General features: G+C 42.3%; 1 protein-coding gene and 1 long non-coding RNA gene across 2 annotated transcripts in view; one reads left to right on the top strand and one right to left on the bottom strand.

The window, feature by feature from the left end:
• The window catches only part of STAB2 (stabilin 2), an 82375-nt gene that overhangs the window by 25390 nt on the left and 44206 nt on the right, over positions 1 to 12779 (bottom strand). Inside the window, exons 32-41 of the mRNA XM_054631551.2 lie at positions 11719 to 11850; positions 10531 to 10656; positions 9886 to 9942; positions 8973 to 9068; positions 7650 to 7845; positions 6505 to 6600; positions 5082 to 5127; positions 3972 to 4048; positions 1799 to 1924; positions 360 to 433 (exon numbers count right to left, since the gene is read on the bottom strand). Coding sequence (XP_054487526.2) covers positions 360 to 433; positions 1799 to 1924; positions 3972 to 4048; positions 5082 to 5127; positions 6505 to 6600; positions 7650 to 7845; positions 8973 to 9068; positions 9886 to 9942; positions 10531 to 10656; positions 11719 to 11850 — 1026 coding nt within the window. The remainder of the gene's footprint in view (positions 1 to 359; positions 434 to 1798; positions 1925 to 3971; positions 4049 to 5081; positions 5128 to 6504; positions 6601 to 7649; positions 7846 to 8972; positions 9069 to 9885; positions 9943 to 10530; positions 10657 to 11718; positions 11851 to 12779) is intronic.
• LOC143694090 (uncharacterized) overlaps positions 1 to 12779 on the top strand; it is a 218745-nt gene that overhangs the window by 25099 nt on the left and 180867 nt on the right. The gene's annotated exons all lie outside the window — the stretch shown is intronic.

Below are 12779 nucleotides of genomic sequence, written 5' to 3' on the forward strand. Positions count from 1 at the left end.
AGTCTAAAATGGATTTTTTTCCATGAACAGTTTCTATAACAATTACAGAAACATCCTCTAGCAATACTTTCAAACTTACAGCTTTTCACATCAAAACCTCTCAAAGGAGAAAAACAACCACTTGAAATAGCAAAACACTGCTTTCCTCTGCAGTTCTGGATTTCTTTCACTGAAGTAGATTTTTTTTATGTTTGTCTGCACTCCCCCTCAAATGCCTTCTTGAGAGAAGCACATACTTTTCAGAATTGTTATGAAATTCAGTTTTCTACTTAAAAACAAAGTTGACATGGGGAAATCTTTCTTTACCCAACAATAAACACTTGACTAGGCCTATTTTTCTTCACTAACAAAGTACTCACTTGATTGGGTCCAGTCTGCGTGCATTCTGCATTTCTATCACATCCACCATTGTTCACCAGACAAGGGTTGATTTCTTTATAAAACAGAAACAGTGTAATAAAGAGAGAGTAATTCTGAAAACCCAAGGAGAATAAATTTTTAGTAAAGCATATTAGGAATGCAGATTTATGACAAAATTCATCCCCTCAGTTACTTGGGCTGGGTCTACCTCGGTCTAGGTCTTCAGTTGTCTTGGTGGAGGCTAAAGCACTGCCAGCAGCATTTCTGAAACCAACCCTGGGGAGGTGTGGTACAGTACCTAAAAGTCTGTCTGTAATGGTCAGAGGAGTGTGTGTATTAAGCTGCTGGAGATGGGGTTATCCTTGCTAGGGGTAGATGATGTTTGATAATTTTTGGTGCCACACCACACTGCTGCAGATGCATGGTGTGCCAAGTAGTACCAGCCCTGTGGCAGGGAAAGTTGCCTTTGGCATCAGGTGATGTAGTATCAGCCAGCTGCACTTGTGGGTCAGTGTGGGAGGAGGAACATCCCCCTAGAGGAAACCTCTCTCCTGTTGTGAAATACAAAGCTGTGTGTCGTGTCAGGTACATACAGGCAACGTGTGTGTTTGTGATTGTGATATGTGTGGAGACTGACCATGGGACAGTTGAGAATTCTAATAATAACTGAAGAAAGTAAAGCATGGAAGAAGGCCTTTGAACCTATCCTTTGTTTGCAATTAACCTTAGTTGATTCAGGAGCATTGGAAGCGTTAAGGATGTTGCTTTTTGCTTGTAGTTAAGCCTTAAAGAGTTCTGCAATAATAACCTTTTGAAGTATAATTTTAGAATATTGCTTGTATCCTTGAAACTATAGCTTTGGAATATATATAAAGGAAACATGCTTATCTCATGCCTTAACAAAACAGAGAAAAGCAGCTGGAGAAAGGAAGATGAACATCAACTCAAGGATTAATAGTTTTGACCAAGGGAAGCTGGATATCACTGTTATAAGATTTATAATCCTTGTAATTAAAAGGTGGACCCACATCTGGGGAGCTGGACCTCACCAGATGGGATTCATCTTTCTTCTTTTGGAAACCAGACCACCACCATCTGGGATACTCCTTTTGAGAAACGTCCTGAGAAAAACTAAATCACAATAGTGTATAGAATTGTGACATAAAAATTGGGAATAGAAACTGCTGATGAGTAAAAACTGGGAATAGAAACTGCTGAGAAAGCTGATGAGTACCCCTGTAAATACCTGTAAGCCTCAACTATGGGTGTGCAGTCAGAGGGAAAACTTCCCCCACTGTACGCAGCACTGTATTGCTCATACTTCACCATGTTAATTAATAAATTGGTTGCTGCTTGAATATTGGCCTAGCCGAGCTTCTGATTTGTAACACTGTGGCTTTGCAGTGTGATGCAGAGGCAGGGCAGGGTGTGTGCTTACCCAGGCAGACGATCCCGTCCCCCGTGTAGCCGGCGCTGCAGACGCAGGCTCTGTTCCCCGGTGTTGTTCTCCTGCACTCTGCCTTGGAGGAACAGCCCCCGTTGTTGCTCCCACAAGCATCAATAGCTGAACAGGGACAACAGCAGAGATTAAACCAGTGTGCTGGACTGGCTTCTTGCTTCTCATGATTATCTGTCTCCTTTTTTAAAGGATTTATGTGGAAACCAGGGCACTGGGAATATTTCTCTGCTCTGGGGTGCCCTAACCCCCAGGGGAGCATTGACTTTGACCCTCATTCATGGAGAAAGTCTCCTGGACTTCAAGATAGACTAGAACCCACAAAAATGTGAAATAGATTATAGAGAGTAGTGCAGGTGTATCATTTGGTGAGAAATTTAGGTTTTAGGATTTTTACTATGTTGTGGATGGAAGTAAGATGGAGGGCACAGGGGGTCATCCTGAGTTCCTTCTTCATGCTTCTTCTTCCTTCTTCTCCATGGGTTTGGGTGGCATTTTGCAATTGGGCAGAAATTCTGCATTGCAGGGTCTGTGGGATCAGTTATTGGGTTAAAAGGGAAAATAATCTAGATGTCAATTCTTAATTGGATAGTTTAGTCTTAAATGACCTTGTAACAAGAGATTGTTGGCCATTTTGTGCCTTCTAATGAAAAGCTGCTGAACTCACAGTAGTGAGACTGTTTTACTGATAATAAATAATAAACATCTGAATCCAAACACAAATTACTGTCTATAGTGCCTTCAATCCAGACCCAGAGAAACTGAAAACTGGTACCCCCACAGATTTACTAACATTTTTTGAATGAGTCTTTCTGAATTAGGAGGCCACAGATTTCATTGGTGCCAGTTATTTAATACATGTTATTGTTTCCAGAGGGAAAGCTGAAATGGTGTTTCTAATCTGGAATGTTAGAATTCATCCAGGACTGACTTTCAGTAACTTTCCATCTTCCAATTCTGCCCATTTCAACAAAACACCAAAAAAAGAGATGAATGTTTGTGTTCATCTCTAGTTTAAATAGCCATTTAAGTGTTCCCTGAGCTTGAATTTTCTGCAGACAGATCATATAACTTCTCTTGCAGGAGGCCTAGAGTATAATACCACCTAGCCCTGCTGTGACAACAAGTCTGGGTTCTTATTCAGATGGATACTCATAATGTTACTCCAGCTTTGGATGAGCTGGATGCTCACAACTTGAGAGCAGGAAGGGAGGGAGCCTGGTCTGATCTTCAGTGTGACCCAAATCAGCCTGAAATTTGCCTTAAGTTTTGCTTCAAATGACACTAAATGGCTCTTTGATCAATTTCAGGCCAGGGAGTTGATGTTTTTCTGCAACTAGAGTTGCTATGGGTGATCTGTGTCACCCAGCTCTTCCTGCCCATGGGGAATTGCCCCCCAACAGATTAAAATGGATTTGTCTGGTTTGTGCCAGAAGAGAAAATGAAAACAGGCAGAGTAAGAGTGGCAAAATCTGGGATTAGGATGCTGCCAGCCATTGTGAATAAGTAAAAAAATAGGCCTCTGTTTGAAAAACATTAGTATTTTAATCAGTTAAGAATTAAGAAAAAATATAATTAATTATGATTAGTGTAGCTGGAAGCAGTCTGTTTTGGATAACCCAGATTTTTGGAGGAACATCTGGAATAAGGTGCTATTATCCCTTTCTGAGGGTCTCTTAAATCTCTCTAGTCTAAAGAAATGGATTTTGCCACACCAGAAACCTGAGCAAGTTCAGAAAGCTGAGGAAGTGGTTGAGCTATACAGCTTCCAATAGCTGGAAGTGTTATTGTGCCCTGAATTGGCCTCTCTTCGCTGGGCTTTGTTGGGAAAGGGAGTAAAAGTCACAGACCAGGTTTCATTACTCTGCAAACAATGGGGCTGGGGTTGTGCACAGCATGTTCCCTTTTCTCTGCTCTCCCTGAGCACAATGCCTCACAACTTGGAGATTTGGAGCCCTTTGTTTGCCGTGAATCTGCACCTGTTGGGCTGCTGTTTGCTGGCAACAATTCCTGTTTTTTAACTGGTGCATAGGGAACTGCTCATCTCTCACCAGCTCTACTGTGACCAGAGAGTGCTTCAAGCATTCTTCTTTGGTTTCTTTTTTAATTTTTTTTTTTTATAATTTTTCAAAGGGAAGAAACAAAGTTCACTTGCCTGTGCAGAATGTCCCGTTCCCCTCAAAGCCAGCTGCACACTTGCAATAGGCAGTGCCATTTGATAGGAGGAGGCAGCTAATGAAATAAAAGGAGGGGAGGCATCATTTAACAGAGAGGAAAAAAAAAAATTGGGCAGGTCTTTTGTATAGCCCTTGTTTTTGTGGCTGTTTCTGAAGGTAATGTTGCATAGAAATAACAAGGCATTTAACTGTACAGTAAGAGGTAGCTAAAACCATAAAAATGGACCTAGCTGGACCAAGCTTTTCAAATATGTTTTGGATGTATTATTTTAGGTATTACAATTCCATGCTTTGGTGTTTGAATATCCTATTTTTTTGTGCAGAACTAGAGAATTTGTATTTGTACAAAAATCTGTGCACAATTTTTGTCTGTGTGCACCCAGTTTGGAGGGATACAGCCAGCACAATTCATCATTGCCCCCTACTCCTGCCATGCCTGCACCTCTCCTCAGACCTACAGGTGTATGTCAGTGGATGAAAAATACACAAGACTGCTTCTGTCAGAAATACAGTCTTGATTCCAGAATGTGTGGGGTCCCTATGAGCAAATTTGAGAGCGTAGTTTTGCCAAAAAATCCTGGTAAAATATTGCTGCTGTGAACTGAAGGTCACAAACACACAGGGGAGAGAATGACCTACATCTGGGAAAAAGGGGGTTTGCCCCTCTGGTTTCTCAGCTCTTAGAGAAGAGCTGTGGCTGAAAATGAGGAGCCTTTCCAGCCAGTTTTCCTTGGGTTTCTTTGAGATGTCATGACTTGTGTAAATCTTGCTGCCTGGTGTGGTGAGGGGACAGCTGCACTTCAGTAAATGGCTCAGTGGGGCTCACTTGCTCCTCTGAAAATTAGTTAGTGTCCCAATATTGGTGCTGGACTGGTGAGAGCATTTTTTGTTGTTGTTTATATATTTTGATACGAAGAGAGGAGGCATTTGAACTTTCTGGCCTCTTCACCGCGTACATTAGATTTACATTGCTCCTTATCTCTGAGATATGCTGCTGAGAAGCCATGAGCAAGGTGGACTTGATTTTTGCCTTGCAAGAGGTGCCCTTTTTCTCCCCTCTCCTCTAAATGAGTACATTTCATACATACTTAGCACTGGTGTGGCACGAGGCGTTGCATGCGTCTTCTTTGATTTCTGCAAGTGGAAAAAAAAAGAAGTAGGGATCAGAACCTTTTGGGTCAACATCCTTCTAGTTTTAGAGTCTTTTGTTCCCACCATGTGGAGCTGGAGGCTGAGTTGTGTGACAGACAACTGTGCTCTCAGTCTCGATAGAGGCTCTGTGGCATTCACGTTTTTTGAAAAAATTCTTTTGCTTAGGATTTTTCTCTTGGGAAGCTGAGAAGCTTCAGAGAAAAAGAAAGCAATTTTTATTTCACTTGTTTTTCTTGTGTTTTGCTTTTTTAGTATGTGTTTAAAGATTGTTTACTTACAAGTAATTGTTGTATTGGATTTTAGTGTGAGTTGTTTTAACTCTTCGGCCAATCAGAGCCAAGTTGTGTCAAGACTCTAGAAAGAGTCACAAGTTTTTATTATTATCTTTTTAGCATTTAGTAAGAATTCTTTCTGTATTCTTTAGTATAGTATTTTTAATCTACTATAATATCATAAAGTAATAAATTAGCCTTCTGAAAACATAGATTCATCATCCCTGCCTTTGTCAGAGCTTCCCAACAAATACAATAAGACTCCACCTGTAGAGTCTGTATAGATCAGTGGACACCACTTAAATTAATTTGCAAGGAAGAGTTGTTTAATATTGCCAGGAAAACATTTCACCTGTTGTCATCTACCTGTATTTAGTCTGGTGAGTCTTGTATAATACTAGAATTATATAAGGGTAGGTTTTTCTAAAGGAGCTGAAAGTTTTCTCAGAGCATATATAGCAACCCTCTTACAAAACTGTAATTATTAATAATTTTTTCCCTGGGGAAATTTAAAACTGATCTTGAATGCTATTGTAAATGTACTTGTAAAATTTTTAAATTTCTAGAGTTTTCAAAACTCTAGCTAGAGTTTTGAAATAATTACCGAGTACATTTTAATTATGTATAAATAGAATATAATGTGATTGGATATAGAAGCTGTACTAAGCCAGCACAAAATGATTTATTTGCTAATTATTTTTTATTGCATTAACAAGAACATAATTTAATATCTGGTGTTGTGTAGCTAAATCAACTTTTAGAAGCACTTGAGATGTTTTGATCTCAGGGTCAAAATGTGCTGGGTAATCCTGCTCTGGAAAACATATAGCTTTAATAATTGGGATATTTTTTTGGGGCAGATAGAGGGTGACACAGGTAGAGAATTAGCAAAGTAAGCGTTTCAGTGTCATGAGTGGTGTCTCAACCAGCTCTCTAACAATGCAGTAATTAATTGCCATAGCACAGGAATGTGACCCATGCTTCACTGCATGTGGGAAGCTGCACTGGGATCTGATTGTGGCTGTAGTTCTGTCCTTTTCTGAAATGCTCACCTTTTCCCTCAGAGGAAAAGAGGCAGGACACTCACCAGTGTCACAGGTCACTCCTCTCCAGCCAACGTCACACTCACAGGAGCCATCCCCGTCGATCCCGCTGCTGCATTTCCCATGGACACAAGTGCACACTGTGGGAGAGATGGGGACAAGCCACTGTCCCTGGCAGTGTGGCAATGTGGGCAGCAAGGGGCAGGAAGGACAGCAGGGGTGGCCCAGACATCACCTGCTGATGGCACCTTCTGCTCTAGGCTATTTGAAGAAAGGCGCTGTCTTGTGCCCTTTGGTTTCTAATTATTTAGCAATAACTCTAAATGCAAGCTGTGCTTATATTGCCTCTATTCCCAAATACAGGGTCTGAAACTGTATATTAATGGGAAAGAATTGGTGGAAAATAGCAGTGCTACAGAGGATGGTTCCTGCTGGATTCTTTTCTGAGTCTGTGGTGTGACAGAGTAGAAAGCCCTGTAGAAAGCCTTTTCTACTGTTTCAGAGTAGAAATTTCCAGCCTAATGGGGGAAGAAAAGGGGTTAATGATGTTTTTAAGCCTGGCCTATTAGGAAGTGCTGTACCTTTCTGGAATGTGGACTGAACATGGTTAGAAGATAAAAGGGGAAGGTTTGGACCCGTGGATGGGTCTTGCTGACTTCTTTTCTAAGTCTGTGGTGTGACAGAGTAGAAAGCCCTGTCTCCAGCCTAGGGCTTAAGAAAGAAAACCCCATAATGAGGAAAGAAAAGATGTTTTTAAGCCTGGACTATTAGGAAGTGCTGTACCTTTCTGGAAACTGGCCTGAATGTGATTAGAAGATAAAAGGGGAAGCCACTGTCCCTGGAAAAGGGGTTAATGATGTTTTTAAGACTAGCCTATTAGGAAGTGCTGTACCTTTCTGGAACCTGGCCTGAGCATGGTTAGGAGATAAAAGGGGAAGGTTTGGACCCCTGGATGGTTCTTGCTGGATTCTTTCCTAAGTCTGTGGTGTGACAAAGTAGAAAGCCCCGTAAAAAGCGTAGGGATTAGAAAGGAAACCCCATAATGGGGAAAGAAAAGGGGTTAATGATGTTTTTAAGACTATTAAATCTTAAAAGGTAAGCACTGCCTATTAGGAAGTGCAGTACCTTCCTGGAACCTGGTTAGAAGATAAAAGGGGAGGGTTTGGCGTGTCTTTGGGGGGCCGGGTACCTTGGTCACAGCCTTGGCCGTATCTGCCCTGGCTGCAGCTCTCGCAGGCCGTGCCCACGAAGCCCTCCTGGCACTGGCAGGTGCCCGTGCCGTTGATGCCATCCAGGCACACGCCGTTCCCGAAGCAGGCACTCCCGGCTCTCCCTGGGCATGGCTGGCACTGCGCGCCGAAGAAACCCGCGCAGCACTCCCTGCTCTGCAAAGGCAGAAATGCTGTGCCGAGGGACAGGGGCAAGCAGGGAGAGCTGGGTTTTTACAGGGGCTTTTAGGGATAGGGAAAGAGGGTGGGTGTGTTTGGGTCCAATCCAGCTGGCTGTGTACCCCAGCCCACACAATCTCACATGGACAAAAGGCGAAAGACGAGAAGCACTCTTCTCCATGTGGGGATAAATGTCCTAAGCTTATTTCCAGGAGACCCACCAGATGGAAAAGAGGCTCTCCCCTTCTCATGGGGGACTTTTAAACCCAGGGGAATGGGGGACAGAGGAAGAGGACACAGCCAAAGGGATACAAGTGAGGAGGGCTGAGGAGAGGGGTAAAGGGGTAACCCAGGGAGAGACCCCCAACGCTGACACTTGTGGGGGGAAAAGGGGAAGACCGTGTGGTGATAGGGTACAAATCATGTGAACAGTGCAAATTACCAAAAACCCAGTGCAAATTATCAAACACCCAGTGCAAGAAACTAAATAGCTATTCAGTGCAATATAACAAGGGTGGGTTTATATTGGGTATTAGGAAGAACTTATTTACTGTGGTGAGGCACTGGAACAGGTTTCCCAGAGAAGTTATGGGTGGACCCATGCCTGGATGTTCAAGGCAAGGTTGTGGAGTGCTGTGAGAAACCTGGTCAAGGGGAGGATGTTTCTGCCCGTGGCAGAGTGGTTGGGACTAGATAAACGTTAAGGTCCCCTCCAACCTAAACTAGTCTTTGGTTCTGTGATTTTTAGCAGTACATCAGCTCTGCTGGTCTGTGACCACACTTCTCAATGTGCCAGGACACTGGCTGACACTGCCAGTCCTTGGTGGGACCCAGGTGCCCTTCACCACTGCAGGGAGAGGTGGAGAATTGCTAGGGGCAAGCAGAGGTTTACCCTTCCCAAGCCTGTGCTCCCTCTGCACCACTGGCCATGCAGAACTTTGTGTGCTGCAGCTATCACCAGTCTTTAACCTTCCAGTCTCTGCTGTGTCCAGAATAAAGGCCAATAAATATCCACTCAGGAGCTGCCTTGACCTGCTGTGTGTGCTTAGTGGGGATGATGAGGAGGATGAAGCTCAGGGGAAGGGGGTTCCTGGTTTTTACCATAACAGAAGCAGTGAACTCACAATGATGGTTTTGGCACACCTGGGCTTGCAGCCAATCTGGATGGTGTACTGTCTCATGTGGTTTTCTGTGAGGATACAGTACTTCTTCACCCCTGCCTGAGCAAATATTGGAGAAACAGGTGCACTTCTGAGTAATATTGATTAGCGAGATTCAAATGTGTTAATAAATGGGACGTTAAGTTCATGCATGCTGTGCACTGGCTCACACATTCACAATTAAAATGAAGGAAATACTTTTAGAAATAGAAAGGAACATATGATCAGTTTAACTTAGTGTCTTGTGGTGTTTTAAAGATATCTAAAGTTGTCTTTGCTCAGAACCAAACAGATACTATTCAAAAGTTTTATAATTTTTTTTTCGTTTTTCACATTTTCTGACTTTTCTAATTCTTCTTGGAAAACTGAGTTATGAAGTTGTGCAAAAACAGCTGTTGAAAAATTATCTTCTAGGTCTGAACAAAATTGGGGAAAGATTGTTTGCTGAGGAAACATTTTGATCTCAATATACACTTGTGTGAGGAGATTGAGACAAGAATCCATCCAGCTGTTCATTGTAAAGGAAATGTTAATGAGTTTTTGTTTTTTTTTTTTTTTACCCATGAAAAGTTAAATTTGATTTTGCCAGTTTTTTACTTTGATGAGGCGGATGGGACTTAAGCTGCTTTGGAATACCATTACTGGCATAATTAATTTTAAAAAATAAATAATAAAGGGAAAGATATTTATGTAATCCCAATGGAGAATCTCTGAGGTCAGGGTGGATTGAGTCTCTTGACTATAAGCAATGTATGTAGCAGGCTGAGATAACTGATACATATTTTGGTGAAACTGAGACAATTATATTAAAAAATAGGATTAAATGCATATATAATCAGTTTTGATATGACCCTAGCATTAATGAAAAAATACTTACAATTTCTTTTGTTCCTGGGGGACAGCTTGATGGGTGAGAACAAATTCTGCACTTCTCCTTATGCAACACAAATGAGCGGTGGTTAACAGACTGTACAGAGCTGCAGGCAGGTTGTTTCATGGAAAAAGAATGATTTCCAGCCACATTTCTAAATCTAGTGCTTGAGGTACATGATCAGGATACCCCCTTGGTAAAGAGGGTGAGGGAAGCTGTCCTGCTCAGCAAGGAAGAATATCCCTATGAGTGGCTCTGTGGGGACACCCTTCTCCCAGGGGGAAGAAGTAAAGAACATTTGGTTATTTTTTATTTGCTCTTCTGAAGTGATGCTTCCCACTTTATAAACAAGTGGTCTGGTTATGAAGATGTATTAAATAATGCATTACTAATATTATCTGAATATTAGAGCGCAGGAATTTCTTATTATTCAGCTACTCTGACTGCATTTTATCCGAACTGTCAGAACACTGATTTCAGGACCAAAGTTGTCTTAAGAGATGCTAAAAACTCTGGTAGGAATATCCTTTGAGGAAAATGTGTGCATTCCTTGCTGGGAAGTAGTATCACATATCCTATACTTTTGAGCTTTGTTTGGCTGTGGGTTTCCCTGAGGGGCTTTAAGGTTCTCTATGAACTTCTGTCACTTACAATGATCACGGTATTATTGATATCACATCTGTTCTTCTGGATTTCCAGCACCTTTCCCAGTCCATGAATAATTCCTCTGTCTGTGGCAACATTTGCATAGCTTATAGGAGCATCATTTATGTACAGCTGCAAGAGACATGCAATCAGTTAGAGACTAGCAGGGGTGTCCCATGGCTCTGTGCTAGCCTGAGCATTAGAAGATGGAAGAAAGAGAAAAATGTGCAGGGGTCACCTAAGGAAAACCAGCAAAGGGTTCCCCAAAACTCACGCATATTCCAGTTGCTGCATTTAACTGCTTCACTGCCCTGGAGGGCAGGGGATGGCTTGCAGCCTGTTAAAACTTGTGAGCAACAGGATTTGGCAGAGCAGCTTTTCCCAAGGGGGGTAAAAGCTATGAAGAAGGAGCCTAAGGCATGCCAAAAGGGTGGGTTTGCTGTGTCTGGGGGATGTGGGGCTTCAAGGAAACCCTAACAGAAGCTGCTCTTTCAGGGAGGGGGCTTCCATCATCTCAGTGCTACCCCACACCCTCATTGTGCCCTCACCAGCAAGTCCCACTGTAGGTGCTTTGTTAAGGCTCAGCAGTGGGCAGAGCAAACAGCAGGGCTGAAACTTCTGTAGAAGCTTTCTATCTTCCTTTGCCTATGCCCACAGGGACTTCTGGGACAGAGAAGGAGGACCAAGCTCCCTTCCTGGCCCTGTCTCTTAATCTGCTGTGCCTGACTTTTCCATGAGTGGTATTGAAAGGCAATTCATATTTGTTGAACAGCACTTTGAGTTGTTAGGATTGAAAGTGGAGTGAACCCACAGAAAACAGAAATTATAAAACTAATATTATAAAAAGTTTTATTTGAAGTTTTATAATTGAGGGCAGGTTTCTAATAGCTCTTGGAAGTTGGATTAATGACTGCTCTGGAATTCAGGCTTGAAGCTGCTAGAGACCAATACCTAAAATTCAATTTTAAATGTGAACAGCACAACTGAAATCAAATTCAATCAAAGATAACTTCAAGGGTGACTTTAAATTAAGCAGGCCTAAGACAGGCCTTGCATTTGAGTGACCACTTTTGTGCTGCTGAGTCACAGAAGCTAACGAGGGATGCAGAGCTCCTTTAGACTCCATGTCAGTTTGAAACTGGATTTGTAAAAAGCAGGAAACCTGTTTCTCCCAGCAAGTGCAGACAGCAGTACCTGGCTGTTGTGGAGGAAGAACCCAACCTGGTAGGAGAAGCCCAGCATGGTCTCCCTGTGCATGCCATTGTGCAGGTTGTTCTTCAGGAGCTTCTCATCCAGCACAACGTGGTAGCGGATTTGGCCTTCATCCTGCCAACACACAATTGCATTCTGAGTTACCTAATAAAGATGGAAAACCTCCTAGGTTTTCAAAAGAGCATTTTCCAAAGAGTTTAGGCCAAACAGAGATTGCCTGAATTTAAAGAGAAACTTCTCCAGTGGGTAGGTTATTTCATTTTCCCTCCTGTAGTCAGCCTGCATTCTTGCCACAATGAAAATGTTTTTGACCATGGAGGATGAAAGGCTACTGAACTGGGAGGAGCAAGGTTTGCTTGAGCCTGTAGTGTGTTTCTGTGCATAGGGCTGGCAGCTGAATTCAGGGAAAAGTCAGGTGATTTCTAGGACTCTGAACTTCATGGGTTCATTTGACATGAAGGGTTGTGTATTCATGAGTGTGTTTTTATGGTCTTTCCATGCCTATTCCTTATTCCTTTGGGAATCCCTGAATAACCTATAGGGGAATAAACTGTGATGAGTGTTTAGAGTAATTTTTGTATCTATTTATATTTTCATATCTATATATCTATATATATATAATCTTTAAGGGCATCCTCAGTCAATAAAGACTACTTTTAATTGTCTATAATTGAAAACTTTTCTATGCCTGGTTGGTAGAGTACATTCATATTTCACTGTAAAATGATGAAGTTACTCTCTATACATCAAAATTTGGTGTGGGTTTCCCAAGGCTTCTAGATCTTGTTCTGAAGCAGGAGACTCCCAGAGCTCTCCCTGACTAGGAGGGGGGAGCAGAAGCAGGATGTGTTGGTGAGAGATTGACCAATGTGAGAGAAGCTGGAGTGTTTGGGGAGTTTAGGAGCTGTCTAGCCAACAGACAGTGAAGCTGCAACTTTGTCTTTACAATAAAAATGTGCTTCTGGGAAATCCTGTTGCTCACTGTCCCCTTATCCTGAATCTCCATGCTGCTCCTGCTCCTTCAAAAGTGTGGGAAAGCATGA

The sequence above is a fragment of the Agelaius phoeniceus genome, chromosome 5 (genome assembly GCF_051311805.1).
Source record: "Agelaius phoeniceus isolate bAgePho1 chromosome 5, bAgePho1.hap1, whole genome shotgun sequence".
In the NCBI taxonomy this organism is placed as follows: Eukaryota; Metazoa; Chordata; class Aves; order Passeriformes; family Icteridae; genus Agelaius; species Agelaius phoeniceus.